The sequence below is a fragment of the Macaca thibetana genome, chromosome X (assembly GCF_024542745.1).
Source record: "Macaca thibetana thibetana isolate TM-01 chromosome X, ASM2454274v1, whole genome shotgun sequence".
Classification (NCBI taxonomy): Eukaryota; Metazoa; Chordata; class Mammalia; order Primates; family Cercopithecidae; genus Macaca; species Macaca thibetana.
This window is the reverse complement of record NC_065598.1, coordinates 8,145,154-8,168,549: the sequence shown is the minus strand read 5'-3', so window position 1 is coordinate 8,168,549 and position 23,396 is coordinate 8,145,154. Positions and strand designations below refer to the sequence as shown.

The following is a 23,396-nucleotide window of genomic DNA, read 5'->3' as shown; positions in this document are numbered from 1 at the left end:
CCAGCCAATGGTGCGGCCGCCTGTCCCCCTCACCCCACCCCTCGAGGGCGAGCTGGGAGGGAGGTCGGATGGGAGGGTCCGGCAGTAGTTGAAGGATTGAACTTTCCGCCTTAGTCGCGGCGGCTGCCTGGTCCCCAGCAGTGCAGCCCCGGCGCGGAGCAGGGAGCCTCGGCCCGCGCCCGGCGCCCTCGCCCACGACCTGCAGCCATGGTGCTTGGGGTGCCCAGCGCTGTCCTGACCCTCTGCCTCTGGCTGGCGGCCTCCAGGGTCTGCCTGGCGGCCGGCCCCGGCGCGGCTGCTGCGCGACGGCTGGACGAGTCGCTGTCTGCCGGGAGCGTCCAGCGCGCCCGCTGCGCCTCCAGGTGCCTGAGCCTGCAGATCACTCGCATCTCCGCCTTCTTCCAGCACTTCCAGGTACGGGGAGGCCTCCGCCCGCCCGGGGTTATTTCTGGGGCTGCGGCCGCGGCGGGGGCGCACCGGGGCGCGCGCCTCCCAGCCTGGGCGCGCAAAGTTCTCGGCCAGCGCCGCGGGCTGATCTTGGCTTCCCCTGGGCGTGGATTATACAGTCGAGGTGCTGGAACCCTCCTTTCCAGCCTCTTCCAGGCTCCCGAAACGAAAAAGAAGCCCGAGGCATCTTGTCCCAACTCCCTCCTTCCCAGCGGGAAACCAAAGGCGATTTCCTTGGGGAGGGAGAGTCGTGAATGCCGAGGGTGGGTGTGTGGATGTGGCTGTTTCCCGGGAATTGAGTGCGCGAGACTCCGGGCGGGTGGCGACTCCTGCAAAGTCCCAGGCGCTCCGGGGCACTGGCAGGGAGTCCGGCAGGCGCGCCCGGCTGCGCCCGGGGACCTCGCCTCGAGCCCCAGCCCTGCAGGTGCCCGCCGGCCGACACTTTGTCTCTTTTGAACGATGGTTTTCACCCTCTGCGGGCTCAGAGCTCGCTGCCCACCCTTGGAGCCCCAGCCGGGGGACTTGTGCCAAGTCGTGTTCCAGGGTGCGCGTATACGCGTGTTGCGGGTGCGGGTGGCTGTGCGCGCCTCAATTCGGAACCCCAAATATTCAAGGTCTTGCTCTGGACTACCGTAGAGCGTCAGGGAAGAAGTGCCGGAGACAGGGGATTTGGCGGGGCCGTATTTGGATACTCCGCAACGAGCCCGGAGGGCACCGTCCCCCAAGCCCCGTACGTAGGTTCTTTGAGGATGGGGGAGTGTGTGTGTGTGCGCGCGGGCTTGTGTGGGAGGCTCCGGGAGCCGCGCGCTTGGCTCCAGCGGGTTGCCGGGACTCTGCCCTGTGGCGCGGACCCCCCCGGGACTTGCGCGGAGGCTCCGGGTGCTGGTGGGCGCACAAGAGCAGGTTCCGGACTCAGCGGGAACGAGTGCAGCTGCTGCCTCTACCAGCCCTGTCGAGCGCGCAAGCTCTGAAATCCTCCACTTACTTTGAACCTCTCTCATCCTTCTCTCCTTCTCATTATCGCCTCTATCCCTAGGTGCCCACCTGTTCCAAGTTCCCAATTTTTCGCCTCAGGGAAACTCTGAAGGGACCAAAAGGAGAAGTGGGGACTGGGCGGGAACTGGAAGCCAAACCTTTGGCTCTTAAACTGGGCGCCCCTCCTGCCGGGGCTGGGTCAAGGGGCGGAGGGTCCCCCTAGGGGCCCTGGGAATTAAGCTGCCAGAGGAGGCTATATTAATACGCGTGGAGTGTGGAAGTGATTCCCCTTAGCCCTCGGGGATGATCTTGAACCAGCTGGTGAAGCTGGTGAAGCTGTACAGTTGAGTTTGTTCTAAGTCATAGAAGCAGCATCTCGTGGGTGTCAGAGAAATGGGCACGCTCTGCAGTCCTCCTGCGTCTTCAGGGAATGGAAGACCCAGTGCTCACCTCCTGTGGTGAAATTTCCCAGACATCCTGGACAGAGCCGGGAGAGGGCGGGTCCCCAGGCACCTGGTCTCCAGCTCTCCGCGTCCTACCCTGAAAGTCACTCTCCTAAGAAGATGCCACACTATTATTTGAAACAACAGAAAACGAAACGGAGCTGCCTATTCCCAGGGAGAGAGAGTACCTTTTTTTTTTCTTTTTATTGAATTGTCAGTGCTGTCATTTATTTGTTTTACAGTTTCAGTGGCTAAAGCAGCAGCTTAGATGAAGCCAGTTCCCGTGAAAGGCTTTTCTTGTGGTCTCCTTGGCATGATTTCTCTTTGGAAGAAAAACTGCTGACAGAATGCACATTGCTAGACAATCCTGATTACATTTTAATTAGCTGGGGGTGAAATAAGCTGCAAATTACTCAGTTAAGACTTAATAACTGCTGTGTTTGTAATCAATTGTAAAGCCATTCTGGGAGCCTTAACCCTAACCTGGTAATGCCTATCTGATTTATCTAAATTGCAGGGATTAAGCTTTTTTAAGATCTGAAAAGACAGCAACACATTCTCCTTATAAAACCCCAAGCTTCCCTGTTCCCCACCGCTTGCCATATATATAAAATTAGAAGGAAGATGGGCCGGGCGCAATGGCTCCTGCCTGTAATCCCTGCACTTTGGGAGGCCAAGGCGGACGGATCATTTGAGGTCAGGAGTTCGAGACCAGCCTGGCCAACGTGAAATCCCGTCTCTACAAAAAATTAGCCCAGTGTAGTGGCGCATGCTTGTAGTCCCAGCTACTCAGGAGGCTGAGGCAGGAGAATCCTTGAACCTGGGAGGCAGTGGTTGCAGTAAGCCGAGATCACACCACTGCACTCCAGCCTGGGTGACAGAGCAAGACTCTGTCTCAAAAAAAAAAAAAAAAGAAAGGAAGGTAGAGAAATCAGTCTGCAGACAACTCATGACACTGCATGTGGTGTTTATTAGTCTATTTATAAAGGCTGGGCTACAGGAAGTCTTAGGAAGAGCCCTTTCCTACAGGGTCACCCCCCCAACTTCTGCTAATGAGCCCACCCATAAAGCTGTCTGTGGAGCAGGTGCGTGTTTCCATCTTCTCTTGCATGGTTTCAGGCTGTGTTTAAGGATGGAAGAAGCTTGCGTGGCCTCCAGCCTGGATGCCCGCCAGGCATGTGGACTCTCAAGTCTGAAAGCTGTCAGGCCTTGCCTCAGGAGAGCGCAACCTATGCACTCATGGGGTAGGCAGTGACGCAGATTCCCTGGGTCAGTGACCTGCTGTCATAGGCCTGCAGCGGAAGCTGTTGTCTCATAGTCTGTGTCCCAGTTGTCCCCACTGCCCTCCACTGCCCAGCCCTTCAGCAACAAGACAGAAAAGTGGTGGGTAGATGTTCACACCTGACACCTCCAGGTCTGCAGGCTGCTTCTGCCCCACCTGCGCACAGTGGCTGTCAACCACGCCCCAAAACACAAGGGACTCAGTACTGAGGCACGGGCGTGAGAGTGCAGACCAGGGGTACCTGAGTAATCCGACACTGCTCCGACCTGGAAAGGAAGAAAGGAAGATGGGATGGAAACCCCATCGTTTCACTACTGAATGCTGCCCTTCATTCACGAAAAGAAACAGTGCATGTTAGCATCGCCTGAAATGTCAGTACCTGGCTCCAGGGTGCTTTGTCCAGGGCATTTGGCACGGAGCTATTTCAGGCTCACAAATAGAATACATAAGTGCAGTTAGTAGAGTGAAGAGGAGCTATGGGTCTGTGAGGTATGGAGCAGGGAAGTGGGCTTTGGGGCTGGGCAGATCTGCTCTACACCCAGGCTCTGCTGTTCGCAGATGGGTAGCTTGGGTGCATCACGCCACCTTCCTGAATGTCAACCCTTCATGTGCCCGGTGGGGGAGAGAAACACCTGCCCTGCAAGATGCAATCAGGATGCAAAACATGTTGGGGTCATGCACGTGATGGTAATACAGCAGCTAGCTCTACCCGGAAGATTACTAAGGAGCAGCCACTCTTCTGGGTATTTTACAAGTACTATTCTTTTAATCCCCACAACACTCCTAGAAGGCAGCTACTAAATTAGAGAAGAACTCAGAGGTCTTGAAAAGTTGGCTCATCACACAGTTCATTGACTGTTTAGCTGGGTTATCACTGAGGATGGCTTCTAGCTTTTGGTTTTGTTTCTATTTTTAAGATTTTGTTGGTTAGCTGGATAATTTACTTCAGGACTGACTACCTAATTTTCAGGGCCTGGTGCAAAATAAAAACATGGGGCCTCTTACTCAGCAAGAAAAAAAGTGTTTGTCCAAGGAAATAAGATATAAAACGTTTTCTTTCTTTTGCCACTTGCTTCTCTTAACTAGTCATGGTGTTTTAAATTTCCTATCCCATGTAGTTCTCAGTAAAGAAAATTTAAAAGTTTAATTATTAGCATGACACTAACTCTTCTTTATATTGTGCAATGCCAGTTTTACACGCAAATATCAGAGCACTTAATTCCTGGAGGGAGCCCTGAAATGGCCAGAGGGTTCAACAGGCCAGACTCGGGAATGGTGGAAGCAGGAAGAGAAGGCTCCCCCAAGGCTTTGGGGTGTGCCCAGGGAACACTCATGTCTCACAGGCACCTAGGGCCTTGGGCTCAGACACATGTGCTCAGGCATGATGCTGGCCAGGTCCCCTCTTTTGCCTGCTGCTGCACCCAGGGATTGTACTCTTGCCTGGCACACGTCCTCTGGAATTTGAGCCAGGTGCTTCCCCTTCGTAGGCCAGCTCCTCCTGCCCCCAGCAGATGGGCAGCTCCCAGGTGTATTGCAACCTCCTCAGTGGGTGTGCCATTCCAGTGTCTCAGAATCGGGCTGGCCACCCACCAAACACGCCATGATGCTACTAGCATGGAATGGGGACAGACACAACCATACCATGGGACACTGTAGGACATGCATATGGCCAACCCTGATCTTCCCTACACCCATGCCCAGGTTCCTGCAGGGATCATAGTGGGCAGGGATCATGTGATGGGAGGTGGTGAGCAGAAGGCCAGTGGGGCCTGGGGTGCTGGTGATGGGGGAATGGGTGGTGAGAACCTGTCCTGGAGAGGTGAGGGTGCGGTGGGAGTCAGGATCGGTTGTAAGCTGACATGTCCACTCTCCAGTGAGTACTGCAGTGTGCTATTGACTCTTACATACAAAACTCAAACTCAAAGAATTTCAGCATGGCCATTGCAGAGCATACCCCAAGCCTAGGTCCTCTTGTGAGCATGGAGTGGACTGCACTGGTCATACGTCTGTGAAACTGACCTAGTTTGCTTTGTTTGTATGTCAAGGATGCAGCCATCTGGGAAAGTTTAAACCTACTTTAGTGTGGCGGTTCCTCATAGGGTCACCTGTAATGTTAAAGGGTACGATGCTAACATATGCTCACTTAGGGAGAAACATCTCTCCTTTTATGTTCTCAACTTCCCTAGAAGATTAAAGAAGAAGGAAAGGAGGGAGGTGGTGCCTGAGATAAGCCCTGTCTCTTTATAGGCGACTCTTTATGCATTTGAGAGTGATTTCATGCCTTATGCTTCATCTTGGACACTCTTGCTCCTCTGACCTCCCCTGGGTCTGCCCATGGTGGCACAGGTGTAGCAGAGTCTTGAACTCTACACATAATAAGTTCCCTAAGCATGGGCAGGCTTGGGACCTGCCATTGGCAATCTCAGCATTGGCAGGCCTGGAACCTGCTCTTTCTCTGCCTGTGTTTTCTCAATGGAGGCTCAAGAGAGTAGCGTTTGAGGAAAAGTAGTAGTCCGTGGGCAAGTGAGGCGAGGTGTGTCTCTGCCAGATTTCAGAATGCCCAGGGAGAAAGTGGATGGGATCCTGCTGGAAGACAAATAGCAGGTTGCCAGCAGCTTGGCCCTAGGGTTCCAGAATTGTACTGATGTTGAGAGATTTTTCCTTAATGGGACATTATTCACCCTATAAAGTACCACTGATAGACTCCCTTCGGTAGCTGATTAGAGATCACAGGCTCTTCCTAGCAGTAATTGGAAGCTGTTTGTTTTGGCAAAAAGGAGAATGAAGCTGGTGATGAGATCATTCCACTTAGAGGACCAGCCTCTCCTCCAAGAAAAGTAAACAAACAATTAGTGCATCAAAACCCCAGCAGCTACAAATCAGCCCCAGACTCACAGATTTCAGAGGAACGGATTTTGTGGTGCTCATACCCAGCCTATAATGTGTCCCTTTGCCCTGTGCTGAGTTTTCAGTTATATTGCAGGATAGCCAGGCATTAGAGAGCCGCTGGCAGAGACACGGCTCGATGCAGTTTGGTCTTGGTGTTTCCTGGTCTGAGTTATTGGCTCTCTGGCTGCATTTCTAACATGTTCTGAATTTGACCCAAAAGAAACCTTATGCTATTCATTGTAATTTTTCGTGTTTTTAATATGGTATTTCTCTTTGAACATGATTTAAAACTCTACCTTATTGTGACTGTAATAGAACATTTAAAAACAATAGAAAATACACTTACTAACTTGTTTATTTCTTCATGCAGTATATCAAATATATATCAGATATATATCTCTGTGTGTGTATATATATATATACTTGTATATATATATATATATGTGATATTATTTATGCACATGTGTGTATTTGGACACCTAAATAAAAAAGGTAATATTGTTGGTGCAAGTGTTCCCACTTTAAAAAATGTAATCATAAATTTGGAGGTTATCATATTTATTCAAAATAAATTCACCACCTTTCATGTTCTAACCTACCAGGTATGTTTCAGTGAGTGAGTATAAAATGTTGGGGTTAAGGTAGAGAGACTTATGAAAGTATTAGGGGGCACTGCTTGTATTAAGTCAGAAATGGAGAAGTTCCAATGGATTACTTGGTATTGCTGTCCAGAAACTGGACTCTCATACCATTTTTGGGGGAAGGGAGGTTTGGGGCAGCAATTAATGAAGCATATCTATATTATCAAAAGGCATTTTTATTTATGAAATAGGAACAGAAATAACTGAAAATGCCTCTTTGCAATGCCTTGTGTAAAGTATAGAATAACATAATTCCTGGGCATCATCTAAGCTCACAGAGCCTTAGGGTTCTGAAGTCAGCTACCTTTCAACCTTTCCATTTAACTTACCCTGGGCTCCATATTTTGAAAGCAGGTTGTCTGTCAACATATGGCATTTATTAAGTATGACCTAGTTTTTCCTCTTTACATTAATCCAAGATATCCATAACTCTTTCAAGCTTTAGATTAGCATTAGGTTGCCGCCATGACCAGAACTGATTGATAAAATGAATAGTCATGACATTTTAGTTCTCTTTGCACCATCATCTTAGGAAAATGTGTCATTTTGGGGAGTTTTCTGAAATATTTTAAAAGAGGTGATAGACACCAATTCCTTCTCCAGTCGATTCAGTTGTTGACCTCTTTCTTGCCTCTCACCCCACCATCTCCCGGCTCCTGTATCAGCTGCTAATAGCTTACAGCTGCTTCCTTTTAAGGGAATAACCTTTGACCGATGGGCACCATCTTGCTTGCAAGGTCATGCATCCTCCTTCCTTGATGTGGGCAGACCATGGCAATTGGCTCTCTGCTCAGGGGATGTAGGAGGTCAGCCGCCTGCTGGAATCAGCTCTGTAATGCAATTCATGCCCAAAAACATTGCATGGGATCAGGCTCATGCAGGGCTCAGGCTGAGATCCCATCCCCACACAGGTTTTATCTCTGCCTTCTCCTGCTTCCTCTCTTCCCTCTTCTACTGAGAGCTTCTCTCCCCGCCCCAATATTACCCCATGTCCGAGAAACCCCATTTCAACCTCTGCTTCTAGGAAACCCAGTCTAAGACACCTCCCTTCAGAAACACTTGGTCCAGTTCAACACTTTTGTTTTTTCTGATCAGACAACTCGATTCTTATAGAAATGACCTGTTCAAGCTAGTAGGTAGAAGAAGTAAAAATACAATCTAGCTTTTATACTCTCAGCTAAGACTTCATTTACTATCCTTTAAAAAATTGAGAGAGAATACAAAGTTTAAACGTCATTTTATTTTATTTTATTTTTATTTATTTATTTATTTTGAGACGGAGTCTCGCTCTGTCACCCAGGCTGGAGTGCAGTGGCACGAACTTGGCTCACTGCAAGCTCCGCCTCCCGGGTTCACACCATTCTCCTGCCTCAGCCTCCCGAGTAGCTGGGACTACAGGAGTCCGCCACCACGCCTGGCTCATTTTTTCTATTCTTTAGTAGAGACGGGGTTTCACCGTGTTATCCAGGATGGTCTCGATCTTCTGACGTCTTCTGACGTCGTTATCAGCCCGCCTCGGCCTCCCAAAGTGCTGGGATTACAGGCGTGAGCCACCGCGCCTGGCCTAAACATAATTTTAAATAAAGAAACAGATTCAGAAGATTTTCTGTTACTTGAATTTAGTTTCTAGCTCCTGATGACTTCAGTAAAAGGATTTCAATTCTTGGACCTAGTAGGTAAGCACATCATGCTCCCTCATTGTTGAGAATTCAATGAAATGTGAAAATACGCACTGTTCAGGCAAGCTTGAAATAGCGGTAGGGTAGGTAGGCAGTAGCTGGAGTGAGAGGACATCATTAACGACAGTACTACATGGCAGGTCTAGGAAGAAGGCAAGGGAGCCCCAATATTTCAGGTATCAGCCAACATTGGATTTACTCAGCATGCAACCAGAGGAGCTATACCCCCGAAAAACTGCCTCCTCCGGGACCTGCAATCCTTTGTATATTTTAAAAATGTAATTTATGTATGGTTTCAAAGAGGTGAGGGGAGAAATTTTCCCTGATGGTAAAGAGGGTTGGATAAAAATACTTATCCTTATTAGCCAATATGTAAAAAACGCCCAGAAAGGAACAAATGTAGCATTTGTAGATTGTTTTCATGTAAATCACTGTCTGTTTAGGTGCTGGGTCTGTTTCTTTCTTTAAAAAGTACTGATTGATTTGCATTTCCCTGATTACTAGTGATGCTGAGCATTTTTTCATATGTTTGTTGGCCATTCGTATATCTTCTTTTGAGAATTGTTTATTCATGTTCCTAGCCCACTTTTTGATGGGATTGTTTTTTCTTCTTGCTGATTTGTTTGGGTTCCTTGTAGATTCTGGATATTAGTTATTTGTCAGATGTATAGGTTGTGAAGATTTTCTCCCACTCTGTGGGTTGTCTGTTTACTCTGCTGACTGTTCTTTTTGCTGTGCAAAAGCTCTTCAGTTTAATTAAGTCGCACCTATTTATCTTTGTTTTTGTTGCATTTGCTTTTGGGTATTTGGTCATGAAATCTTTGCCTAAGCCAATGTCTCAAAGGATTATTCCAATGTTATCTTCTAGAATCATTATAGTTTCAGGTCTTAGATTTAAGTCCTTGATCCATCTTGAGTTGGTTTTTGTATAAAATGAGAGATGAGGATCCAGTTTCATTCTCCTACATGTGGCTTGCCAATTATCCCAGCACCGTTTGTTGAATAGGGTGTCCTTTCCCCACTTTGTTTTTGTTTGCTTTGTCGAACCACAGTGCGATACCACCTTACCCCCTGTAAGGATGGCTATTATCAAAAAACCAAAAAATAGTAGATGTTGATGTGGATGCAGTGAAAAGGGAACACTTCTACACCGCTGGTGGGAATGTAAACTAGTTAAACCACTGTGGAAAACGGTGTGGAGATTCCTTAAAGAACTAAAAGTAGAACTACCGTTTGATCCAGCAATCCCACTACTGGATATCTACCCAGAGAAAAAGAAGTCATTATATGAAAAATATACTTGCACACGCATGTTTATAGCGTTTATAGCAGCACAATTTGCAATTGCAAAAATGTGGAACCAGCCCAAACTCCCATCAATCAATGAGTGGATAAAGAAACTGTGGTATATATGTGTGTGTGTGTGTGTGTGTGTATAAATATATATATACACACACAATGGAATACCACTCAGCCATAAAAAGGAATGAACTAATGGCATTTGCAGCAACCTGGATGGGATTGGAGACCATTATTGTAAGTGAAGTAACTCAGGAATGGAAAACCAAACATCGTATGTTCTCACTTGTAAGTGGGAGCTAAGCTATGAGAATGCAAAGGCATAAGAGTGATACAGTGGACTTTGGGGACTTCAGGGGAAAGGGTGGGAAGGGGGTGAGGGATAAAAGACTACACACTGGGTTCAGTTATACTGCTCGGGTGATGGGTGCACCCAAATTTCACAAATCACCACTAAAGAACCTACTTGTCTAACCATATACCACCTGCTCCCCCAAAACCTATAGAAATATATTTTTTTAAAGTACTGATTTAATAAGTTCCATTTATTTCAGCTAATATCAGTGGATTGTTACAATTCCAAAGATGAGCTAAAACCTCTGTACATGAGGAACTTAGGGTCTATTTGAGGCTAAGACTTGTTTGTAAACAGACAAGTTCAGCTCAATAGATGGAGTTTTTTGTATGAGATCTCAGAGGAGGGAGGGTGTTTATCTTTTTAGGGAACGTCTCATAATTGCTCGCTGAGTTATTCCAGCTTGGAACAGCATGTGTATAAATAGAGAGTCTTGCAACAGTGTGGTCTGTCTGTTGGGGACCATAACCTAAATGGCCATGATACAGCATCAGCCTCCCAGCTAGCAGCCAGGCTGTGGGAACTTGTTAGAGAAGGAATAAATAGCCACAAAGCTCAAGTGCTTTGTTCTGCAAGGCAGGTTAAGAGCATGCCCATTGTAACCTGATGCCACATTCAAGCCACAACACTCAGGAGTGTGTGTCTTGCTGGTTCTTGCTAATCTGCTTGAATTTCAACTCTTAATGCTTTTCAGTTGATCTCTATGGAGATCCTTGGCCGCACCCCTAAGAAAGTGCCTAAGAAAGAAGAAGTGAGGAAAAGGAGGCTGTCCATCTCTTGGCTTACGGTTGGACACAGCTTCTGAATTAGTGGAAGGTAGAAGCTCTCCGAAATTCCTGAGCCACGGGACAGAAGGCATTTAGCATTGCATTTTACAGTGTTTTGAAGTTGACACAGTTGTTTCACATAAAATATCTATTTGACCGTCACAACTACTCTGTGAGGTCAGGAATGTTATTTTTCTTTCCAGATAAGAAAACTGAAGGCCTGAAAATGAGATAACCAAGGATCCATAGCAGAAACTCAAGCCCTCATTGTCACATTCCTAGATATTTGTACTGAATGACCCCATTTCTTAGTATGTTAGCTGCTAGAGAAGACAGAGGGGAAATAGCACCTATATTACGATCCAGAGACACTCAGTTGTGAGGGAACTAGGAAGGGATTTCTCACTCATTGGCTTCTGGACACAGTTTTGCACCACAGTTGCACAGGTGAGGACAATTGAAAGGTTGCTGGTGTGATAGAAAATGGCTTGAAAAATATCAGTCCATCAATACCATCCCGAGTGGTGGTGCACATACCCACCCAATTCATTCTTCTAACCAATAAGAATCTGCAAAACACAACTTGTCTTTCAGGTATCTTAGATTGTGAGGCCCCAGCATATGTGAGATGTGCTTCTTGCCTCCAAAACAATTCCTTTCTTTAAGAATTTTTTGTTTGTTGTTTACACAAGGTCTCCCTCTGTTACCTAGGCTGGAGTACAGTGCCATGACCATATCTCACTGTAGCTTTGCACTCCTAGGCTTAAGAAATCCTCCCTCAACCTCTTGAGTAACTGGGACTACAGGTGCGTTACACCCTGTACCTGGCTAATTTTTTTCCAGAGATGGGGTCTTGCTTTGTTGATCAGGCTAGTTTCAAACTCCTGACTTCCAGTGATTCTGTTGCATCAGCCTCCCAAAGTACTGAGATTACAGGTGCGAGCCACTGTACCTGGTCAAGATAATTATTTTCTACTGGAGAGAGGGACAAACGTTTAATAAAATTGCTGCAAGTTGTGGACATGAAGAAAGAAACTATTAAAGCCATGAATCATCTTTTAAGTCCTTACATATAGTAATTTAACTCATGATCATGGGTATTGATATTTTTCAGATGAAGAACGCCTTTTTTTGTTTTTCGTCAATTGCTTTTGTTTAGGCCCATCCAATTTTCCATGCATGTAATGAAATAGTTTTCTTGACATTCTTGGGGAAGCGTTCCAAGCAGCTGGAGTCCTGGACATCACAGGGGATGTTTGCTGCCTGCGAATAACAAAAGTCATGGTGTCCTCATTCTTGGCTGTGTTGCTGTTGTGTATGTTGATGGGACATGTGTGGAGTCGTTGTGCGTGGTAATTGTAGCTTGCATGTATGTGACAGCCATTTCCACGAGCTCAGTGTGCCTGACATGCTTGCTTCACTGCCTTTTGTTTGGGTTTTGGTTATGTGTGTGTGTGTTTACACTTTATAATTCTTTCCGGCATCTCTGCAAAATATAAAAGTTAGGCAGTGAGGAAATCTTTCAAAAAAAGAATTTTGAAAATTCTCAAGGCTGCACATGAGAACAAGATGGTAAAGATGTGAAGTTTTGGGGTTCTTTAATCCCCAAAGCTTTAAAACCTCTCCTCAGGGGAGTCTGAGAAACAATACCCCATCAAAAGGCTTGAAAAGAATCCAGCAGCTAATCAAGGCTCTTAATTCACATTCTGTTTACCCTTTTGTTTTGAATTATAACTTTTTTATTTCATAAGGTTTTTTCTGTACTTTTCAAGTTATCTTCAGGTTATTAATACTTCAGAAAATATTTTCTTAGTGAGCTCAAAAATACATAATTTTGTGTTTCACATTACCCTGATTCTCATAAAGATAAGGCAGATATGTTGTTACCACTTAAAAAGTCACATAATGGGCCAGGCGTGGTGGCTCTCACCTGTAATCCCGGCACTTTGGAAGGCCAACGCGGGCAGATCACCTGAGGTCAGGAGTTTGAGACCAGCTTGGCCAACATGGCAAAACCCCGTCTCTACTAAAAATACAAAAATTAGCCAGGTGTGGGGGTGCACACCTGTAGTCCCAGCTACTAAGGAGGCTGAGGCAAAAGAATTCCTGGAACTTGGGAGGTGGAGGTTGCAGTGAGCCGAGATTGTGCCACTGTACTCCAGCCTGGTGGCAAAGAACCTGTTGAGTTCTTTGAAGGGTTCATTCAAGGAAAGTTGATTAACTCTTGTTTAAATCTCTAACAGGGCATTATTGCAAGAGACAGTCCATCTAGACTTACACAAATATCCCAGTCCTTGTCTTTAAATGCCTACACCGTTGGAAGTAACAACACTCTTCTGAAATGTAAACTCCTTGTTATACCGTGTATACCAGAAAGAAAGTTGGCCAAAATCTGTAAACCTAAAATATGGGAGAGAGATTTTTAACAGAATACACAGCTTATATTGACGTGTAACCCCATCAACTGGACAGGTCCTGAGTGTTGTTATAATAAATCCGGTATGCCAAGGAGGTTTGCGTTTCAGGGTCATTAGTTGGCTTTCCAACTGATAGGACTCCCGCAGAATGCAAATTGCAAGATCCTTTACAATCATAAGGAATAGTGATAATAGAATCATTCCCACAATTGGAAGTATACAAATGTTTCCTGAGAACTGTGCGCCAACAGTTTCTGATGCAGTGCTGAGATTTCCGTCTTTTCTTCTTCATGGCCAGATACTTACTTTTGTCTCTGCCAACTCCTGTTTTATCCCTTGCTTGATGGTCATTTCTCCCCAGTGGACAGAGTTCTGCTCACCGTAGAGGCGTAATTGTGCCTAAAACAAGGAGCAGAGAACGATGTAGCTGTAAGGAGATGCTATGGCAACCAGACATCGGAGGTTACCTATTCCTGCCCAACAGTCCTGCCATTCGAATGACCCGCATAAGGGCAGAAATATAAACCACACCACAGCATTGGTACCTGCCCCCTGGAGTTGAAACCAATCCTGTTGATGCCATGAATGCCAAGTTCATGCAGAAGTTACTGACTCCTTTCAGATAGAATTAGAAGAAAATGGGAGGCCAGTTGTTGTGAACATGTTTTGACAACTGTGGTTCTTTTAAATTTCATCTGTGGCAAGAAGGGACAGAGACGTCACCTAGGGTGGTGTCCACCATTAAAAACAGTCATTGTTTGAAGGTGGGCACTTTGTTCCCCATTTTCTTTTCCATGTTTTGGGCTATTAAAGCTATTTTGGGCCAGGCATGGTAGCTCATGCCTGTATTCCCAGTGCTTTGGGAGGCTGAGGTGGGAGAATTGCTTGAGTCCAGGAGTTCGAGGCTGCAGTGAGCTCCAGTGGCACCACTGCACTCCAGTTGGGTGACAAGAGTGAGACTGTGTCCTCAAAACAGAAAAGTCATTTGGGACTAGAACTTTGCCTTTAAAATCTAAAATGTATGTCCCATATATCCTTGATGGATAATGCCATCATATCTTTTGTTTAATCATTTATTTTTTAAATTTTGAATTTTTATTTATTGTATTTATTTACGTTTTGAGACAGGGTCTCACTCTGTCATCCAGGCTGGAGTGCAGTGGTGCAATCATGGCTCACTGCAGCCTCAAACTCCCTGGCTCAAGGATCCCTCCACCTCAGCCTTTCAAGTAGCTGGTACTACAGACATGTACCACCACACTTGGCTAATTTTTTAACAGTTTGTGGAGACAAGTTCTCACTATATTGCCTAGGCTTGAGTTTTTATTTTTTGAAAATACAGATAGGGTCTCGCTATGTTGCCCAGGCTGGTCTTGAACTTCTGGCCGCAAGAGATCCTCCCATCTGGGCTTCCCAAAGTGCTGGGATTACAGGTGTGAGCCACTGTGCCAGGCCAGCCCATCATATCTTTGAGAAGAAATGCATTGTCTCTCTTTTCTCGCTCTCTCCTGTTTTCTCTTTTCTTTCCCCCTGTCTTCCCTCTCCCTTTCTTTCTATTTTGACATTTGGCTGTACCATTTTGAAAGCAGTACAGCCAAACCTAGTGGTCATCATTCCAGAAATGGCCTACATCTGGGAAGTATTCTTTTTTTTCCCATTGGGCCAGAATTTAAAAGAAAGTGGAGAACATCTTTTGGTTGTTTTTGTTGTTTCCACATTTTTGTATCCGGAGTTATGAGCTAACGTCCTCACAGCTGCAAAGAAATTAAAAAAAAAAAAATCTGGATAGAATATATTTTCTGGTTAAGTATCACAATCACCAGAAAAACAAATATAGACTAGTTGGCCGTCTGTATTTTCATGTTTTTATTATCCAGGAGCTATAGATTTTTGCAATGTTTTAAACCTGTTTTTAGTAGGGCAATATTTGCATACTCTAGTTCAATTTATTACTCCACAATTTTGAAAAAAAGATAGAGGTTGCTTTTTTACATAACCTCATGAAATTAGGGCTAGAATTTAATTTCCATATATTTGTCAGTGTGTATATTATGCATGCGTGTCTAGTTCAGGGTTTGTCAACCATGGCACTGTGGACGTTTTGGAGCAGATTCTTTGTTGACTGGAGGGGCTGTCTGGTGCATTTTAATGGTTCCACAGCATCCCTGGCCTCTCCCTACTCAATGCCAGTACCATCCCTCCCACCTTCAGTCATCATAAAACTGATGTCTCCAAACAGCAATATGTGAATATTTGTATCGGGATATCCATATCTATTCCGTTCATCTCTGTCTCTGGGTCTCTATCTCTGTGTCTGTCTCTATCTCTGTATATGTTTTGCTTCCACTCTATGGCAAACATCCTGGCAGTCATGACATGTCTTAGCTTCTTGTTCTCAGGAAACGCTAAGGGTCTGTGCTATGTCAGGCTCTTTGCTAAGCACTGGTGTTGCCAAGATGACCAAGGCACACGCCTTCATTCCCAAAGGACCGTGTCAGGGAACTGGGGTGCACAGACACAAAGGAGGCATCAGGTGGCACTAGCTCAGAGATGGGAGGCCACAAGATGGGGTTTACGGGGTGATCCAGAGCACACTGTGAATCCAGACTGCTGGTGCCCTACCCTGGTTCTGTCCCTTCCTATGCTTATATCTCTGCTGTAAGTAATTCTGGAATCAAAACCGATGCTGTGAACTCTCTTGCTTACGGGGAGACATGGGCATCCCCATTCACAGTCAGAGGAGGAGGTTTGGGCCCTGAGATCACCACAAAAGGACAGGGTTAGCCTGACAAGTTTTCATCTTCTGAATAAATGAGACCTTGTAGCGTTCTGTTAAGTTTCTCTCTCCTAAATAAAAGCCTCATTTTCCTTGTGTCTTTAGCAACCCTGATTGTGAAGATGTGTCGTGGCATGTGAGCATGATCGTATAAGTAGATGGATGGTTTTTACCTCTGAGCAGACTCGTGCAAACTTAGTTATGCTGCATCTTCTTTAAATTCACATTATCATTATTTCTGTTGGTGAACTGGTCCTAAGGTCTCCTGTTTTGGGGACTTGTTTGCATGTAAACTTCTTTTCCTTTCTGAAGACTGTTGTCTCTACCCTCTCTCTCAGACCATCGACTGCCCTTTCCTCCATTTCGATGGTGGTGCTGCTTCATTGAGTTTTCTGGGATGCCATGCATTTTACTCAGAACAGAGCCTCTTACTCGGCTTACAGATGCGCTGGCTGTCATCAAGATGAGTTAGGCCTAGAGGGAGTGCCTGGTGCTGATGATCTTGGGATTCAAAAATAGTGTGGTGCACGCCTGTAGCCCCAGCTGCTTGAGAGGCTGAGGAGGGATGATCACAGCCCAGGAGTTCTATTCTAGCCTGGGCAACACGGTGAGACCCCATTGCTACAAAAGATAAAATAAAATGAATAGTGTGTAACCCTGGATCCCCAGTGCTCTAGAGTCTGGTCTGAGAGACCCCTCCACCTCAAAAAAAAAAAGAGATTTAAAAACTTCACTTTTAATTTAAGAGACTCTTTCCAGTTTGTTTTGAAGTATCTAGTTCAATCGGTAGAGCATGATATGCAGATCTCTTGGATGTGCTTTTGTTACTTAAAGATTTCCTATTCTGGGTGGCCATAGTGGGCCTGTCATCCCAGTGCTTTGGGAGGCTGAGATGGGAGGATCACTTGAGGTTGGGAGTTTGAGACCAGCCTGGGCGTCAAAGTGAGACCCCATCTCTACCAAAAAAAAATTAGCCAGGCGTGGTGGTGCATACCTCTCATCCTTGCTACTTGAGAGTCTGAGGCAGAAGAATTGCTTGAGCCCAGGATGTTGAGCTACAGTGAGCTATGATTGAGCCACGGCACTCCAGCCTAGGTGACAGAGAGACCCTGTCTCTGAAAAAAGAAAGATTTCCCATTTCCATATGATGCATCGGATAAGATTAAGTAGATTTTTATAGAAATTTGAAATCCTGGATAAATATTGTATAAGGAAAAAAACTCATTTAATTCCAAGTCATCTATTCTATTGGGAAAACATTCCTGACTTTTCAGACATGCTTCTAATTCTGCAATGAACACATTTTTCTTGGAATGAGTTTTATTTTTTTGCAAAGCAAAGTTTTTTCTTGGGGTTATTGCTCTTTTCTCTTGCATCACATTTAATTAATCATGTTTTCTCAAGTGGTCCCTCATTAAAACACACTGTCTTTTGAAGTTTATATTAAAATAACCCAGAATCATGATGAATGGGTTGGAATGTAAGTCAGGGCATAATGGACTACAAGGTGCTCTATTTTAGTTTGATGAATTATTCTGCACTCTTTAATGAATAACATAAATTAGCATAATGAAAAAGCATGTATCACAAGAAAACAATGTGACAAAAATCTGACACTTTGTAAAGTCAATTAGAAGGGGAAAACGCGTAGTTTTAGTCATCTGTTTCCCCTTCTTGGGTGTTCCCTACTGCAAATGAAGCGCAACTAAGTCCTGCATCTCCCAGTTTACGTGTGTATAGCAAGATGGAAGTTTTGCTTTACCATTAAAACAACAACTTCTAGGATTCCAGGCATATTCCAAAATGTGTTGCTAAAATATTCAGTAGGGAAGCACATGGAAATAGTAGTTTTTGTCTCTGGGGCACGGTACGTTTTTTCAATTAGATTTTTTTTAATGGTTATAGTGATAATAGCAATAGTTCCCAGCTCATGTTATCCGGAAGCATATCCTCTCCAGCTACTCTTAATGCATGTGAGTAATTAGCTTGATAACTTAACATTAATCCTTAACCTCTGCTGGTCAACATGCCAGATTCCAGGCAGTAATGCGCCTTGTGGGAATGACTTATTATGCATAACATATTGCACCTGTCAAGCCTTGCAGCTGCCAAGCATCTATTTTGAAAAATAATAGGGTGATTTGAGAGTGCGTTTAAAGTCAGCTTTGTGCTTTTGCCACACCGTCATCCCCAGCAAGAAATTACGTGTTTCTACAGTTGTTCTGTATGAAAATGGCCAGAGACTGAGATGAGGCCAAGAAAGCAGAGGCCAGAGAGGTCTAGACCGCCCTGAATGTTGTTACCTTGAGTCTCGGTCTTGCAGAAAAAGAAAACAGCACATGCAAAGACCAACTTACTGCTTTACAAAGAGGGTTGTTCCTTTTCAATGACAAGAATCCTATAAGAGACCTGTAAGAACTGAGTAATGGTCTCAGTCATTTATTTGGGACACTTGGAAGGGAGAGAAGAAAGACAATTGGAGTGTATTTCGTGAAGTCACATAAAGCAAGGGAAGAGTAAGCATCTCAGGCTTTCGTGGGGATCAGCCATATTTGGACGACTTGTAAAACAGCTCACTGCTCTCCAGCGCCAGGAGTTTTGATTCTATGAGTGTGAGGTGTATCACCAGAATTTGCATGTTTCAAAAGCTTCCAGGTGAGGCTGATGTCACTGGTTCCAGTACCACACTTTGAAGGCCACTGCTTCAGTTAGTCATGCTGTTGGGCTTCTCTCTGGTACCTTTCTTTGCTTGATAAGAGGTGCCAAGTTCTAGCTTTGGAACTGTCCATTCTCCATCCACCAGCTTGGACATTCTTCTGGGCAGCCCTTTTTGATTCAGGTTATGTACAATTGATTAAGTGTGAGCTTACTAAGTAGAAGTCAGTGGTGGTGTCCTCAGCAGAAACATCACTGTAGGCTCACTTAGAATCGGTAGACTCATTTGTCAAATGAGAGGGCTGGAGTCACTGTATGGCTGCCATCTCTTTTGAAACACGAGTTTTGATTCCAACTTGTTGACGGATGAAGAAGCCATTGTCAATTCCTCTGAACATATGTGTTCAGGGAGACAGAGTGGGTCTCCTGGGAAAGAATGGGTCATTAGTAATCGAGATCCAGGTATGGAACAAAGATCAGGAACATGAAGCTGAAGGTTTCACCAGAGGGTGCAACATTTTAAGAGTAGATTGGTCACACCTGGGGAGAATTGTGTGCTTGGCCAAATCACCTCAATATGACTGTGTGGTTCTCCATGTTTATTCAGGCAATCCATTTTCACCAAAACTGGACTACTTGATTCTAAACAGTTTACATTATGGATTACAAATACCTTCTTATGATGCACCCACATGCTGTCAGATTGAAGTACTTTATGAAAGGAAAAACCATTGTCAGTGAGATGGGCAGATGGATTGTTACAAAACACCATGTTCTGACATTTGCTGGGAGGTAGCAAGGAGGCCAAAGTGAAGAAATTAACATTGATAGTGAGTTGAAGCAAATTGAAAAAATAATACGTGAACATATTAAGACAGAGATTATTAACTGAGGTGCAGGTTGAAATGTGGCTGAAACAATGTAGTATTTGTCCCATGGCTTTAATTTATTTTAGTCACTTTTCTGGATTGAATAATGCACCTCTAACTCCATATGTTGATGTCCTAACCCCCAGTACCTCAGAAAGTGGCAAAGTGGCCTTATTTGGAAATAACGTCGTTTGAGATGTGATTAGTTAAGATGAGTCATTCTGTAGGAGGGTGGGCCCCTAATCCAATATGACTGGTGTCCTTACAGAAAGGGGAAATTTTAACACAGACATGCAGAGATGTGAGGACACGGATGTGAAGGTTGGAATGCTGTCACAAGCCAAGGAACTGTCAGAAGCTCAAAGAAAGTCACGGAGTCAATCTTCCCCTATGACCTTTCTGAGAGAGCATGATCTTGCGATACTTTGGTCTCATACTTCCAGCCTCCAGAACCGAGAGACAATAAATTTCTGCTGTTTCAGCCCGCCCTGGGTTGTGGTGCTTTGTCATGGCAGCCGTAGGAAACAAAGTCATATATTTCAATTTGAATTTGGAATTATACTAAGAATAGCACTTGACAGTATTGCATTTTCATGTTCTCCCAAGTGGGGTTTTGATATGTGAATCTAATTTAGTGTAACCGTGCATTAAACAACTGTATAGATTCTATGCTTTACATGGATATTATGCCTTTGCAAAGACTTGAAACAACCATACAATGTAGAAATTAATTAGGCTGCTCTTATTTATAAGCAACTGGAAACCATTTTCTTTATTGATGTACCAAAACTTACTGAGGGATTTTAGAATTCTGACTTCTCCATGGCAAATTGCATGTTTAATTGGGATTAATCAACCTCTAGGTGGGACCCCAGATCTCTCTGAGACCTTCTTCTACATTATCGAAAGTCACTCCTTGTGTGCAAAGTGGTCATATCACTGAACTTGGCATCTTGCCAGCTAGACTACAGCCTTGACCTTGGATGGTCACAGGTGGTTTTCGTAGACATCTCTGTGATTATCTTGTAAAGGCATTATTCATCTCATTTGAGAAAAGAAGACATTAATTTTTCTGAGAGCTTACCACCCATGATGGATGAGTAGTAGCCTGGCGTGTGAAATAAAGCCTTTTACTTTAAGTAAGGTGTGCTTACTATTAAAATATTCTTTTTGTTTGAATCAGTAGTAGTTCATACATTTTTAGCCTTCCTGAGCCCCAATTGACTCATCTACAAAGGGAGACTGTTGAACTTGAATTGCTATTAACTTGCAATTCTCAGGATGTAGAATTTTCCTCTGACTCTTGTGTTGCCACTGTTTCCAATGACTTTCACATGTTATTCAATGCGTAACAATGACTAACCTGATGATTTGGCACAGTCTTAAGCTTGGTAATTTTGAGGTTTAGAGCTATCATTGGACACTTAGATTCCTCTTCAGTATGGTAATTTTGAGGTTTATTGGACACTTAGATTTCTCCTCCAACCCCATTCTTTACTTTTCCTTTCTCCTCAGCCATTAGTGGAAATTCTAAGTTCCTCACTATATGCTCATTTCCATGATGTGGTTTGTGTCATCGTCTTGGTCCTGCCCTTGAGTATTATGGAATTCAGTAATATGTGTGTGATCTTCCTTCTTCACACTCAGGCAGCATGGTCCCTGCATTGTGTTTTTCTCTTCTGGTTTTGATGTTTTCCTTTGGCATGGTAAATGTTTTGGAGAGAGTTACTAGACCAATTAGTTAATTAGAGAATAAAATATTAGCAGGCAGAAAATCTGAAAGTTGATCACTTGCAACTCCTCACCCCTTTTCCCTTGAACGGCTTTGAGAGATTTCGCTAGGAATTCAGGATGGAAAAGTCAGCATGACGGGGTAACATGTTACAGGGACAGTGTAACCTCTTTCCCTTGGAAAGTTCCCTGTATTATGAGACAATGACATGTCATTAATGAGTTACATTTGTCTTGTTTGCACCAAGAAGATGGATTGGATGGCCCTCAAAGATCTTCTCTTGAGTTGTAATGATATGGTATCATCTGAGTCAGAATGCTACAGTTTACAAACATTTTGAGTGGGTATTTGGAATCACGTGTTGGTCCTTTTTCTTATCCTGGTTGTGTTTAGAGAGCAGGCTTGGTCACATTCAAATAAATCTTATACTTTGACAGAGACCGGAATGCCCGTTGATGAAAATACTTTGCACGGAAGGACTGCTGGTGAGGTAGAAGTTCTCAGCGAGCTCTGGAGTCCTATGTGGCTCATGTGATTATAACTGTACAGTCAGAATTTCAAAAACCCTCAATAAATTTATAAGATAACACGGCCAGGCGCGGTGGCTCACGCTTGTAATCCCAGCACTTTGGGAGGCTGAGGTGGGCGCATCATAAGGTCAGGAGATCGAGACCATCCTGGCTAACACGGTGAAACCCCGTCTCTACTAAAAAAATACAAAAAAATTAACCGGGCGTGGTGGCGGGCTCGTGTAGTCCCAGCTACTCCGGAGGCTGAGGCAGGAGAATGGCGTGAACCCGAGAGGTGGAGCTTGCAGTGAGCTGAGATCGCGCCGCTGCACTCCAGCCTGGGCGACAGAGCGAGACTCCATCTCAGAAAAAGAAAAAAAAAACCCCCCCCCCCCCCCCCCCCCCCCCCCCCCCCCCCCCCCCCCCCCCCCCCCCCCCCCCCCCCCCCCCCCCCCCCCCCCCCCCCCCCCCCCCCCCCCCCCCCCCCCCCCCCCCCCCCCCCCCCCCCCCCCCCCCCCCCCCCCCCCCCCCCCCCCCCCCCCCCCCCCCCCCCCCCCCCCCCCCCCCCCCCCCCCCCCCCCCCCCCCCCCCCCCCCCCCCCCCCCCCCCCCCCCCCCCCCCCCCCCCCCCCCCCCCCCCCCCCCCCCCCCCCCCCCCCCCCCCCCCCCCCCCCCCCCCCCCCCCCCCCCCCCCCCCCCCCCCCCCCCCCCCCCCCCCCCCCCCCCCCCCCCCCCCCCCCCACAAATAATGGCTTTCACTCATTTTGTGCATAAGAGCAGCTATTGCACACTAACTTTCCCAAGGTGGACAAGATTGAATCCTGATGTGCAAAAGATATGTCGCAAGTGCATGGTTTTTAGCAACTGTCCTATCGCAACTTTAACCCCTGCTAAAATTTTATCTTGAAGAACTTTATTAGTTATATTTATTATAAAACGCATCCTAAAAATTAAGACAACAACACCTACAACAGTTAAGGAAATAAAAACCTAAGAAGACTTTCAAAAAGCACTTCTTAGTGTATTACATATCCCCTAAGAGTACACTAAGCCAGTTAAAAATTCTCATCATGTCATACCCTTTCAGATAACCATGTGCTGAAAATGTCCCTGGAGTTGAAGTTTGCAGTGAGCTGTGATCTCACCACTGCACTCCAGACTAGGGTGACAGAGTGAGACCCTTGTCTCAGAGAAAGCAAAGAAAAGAAAAGAAAACAATGTAATTCGAGTCTTTAAAGTTATTTAAATTAAAAAATAACAATTTGTTGTTTTATCCCCCCTCTCCTGTGTTTGGGGTCCCCCTTTCTTAAAATTTTCTTCTTTGATGATTTTTTTTTATTTTCAGCCCCCCCCCCCCCCCCCCCCCCCCCCCCCCCCCCCCCCCTCCCCCCCCCCCCCCCCCCCCCCCCCCCCCCCCCCCCCCCCCCCCCCCCCCCCCCCCCCCCCCCCCCCCCCCCCCCCCCCCCCCCCCCCCCCCCCCCCCCCCCCCCCCCCCCCCCCCCCCCCCCCCCCCCCCCCCCCCCCCCCCCCCCCCCCCCCCCCCCCCCCCCCCCCCCCCCCCCCCCCCCCCCCCCCCCCCCCCCCCCCCCCCCCCCCCCCCCCCCCCCCCCCCCCCCCCCCCCCCCCCCCCCCCCCCCCCCCCCCCCCCCCCCCCCCCCCCCC

The 23,396-nt window shown here is 46.0% G+C and overlaps 1 protein-coding gene across 1 annotated transcript in view; it reads left to right on the top strand.

The window, feature by feature from the left end:
- The first annotated feature begins 207 nt into the window (after positions 1-207).
- ANOS1 (anosmin 1) overlaps positions 208-23,396 on the top strand; it is a 217,397-nt gene continuing 194,208 nt past the window's right edge. The window contains exon 1 of the mRNA XM_050777712.1: positions 208-414. Within this exon, the coding sequence (XP_050633669.1) occupies positions 208-414 (207 nt within the window). The remainder of the gene's footprint in view (positions 415-23,396) is intronic.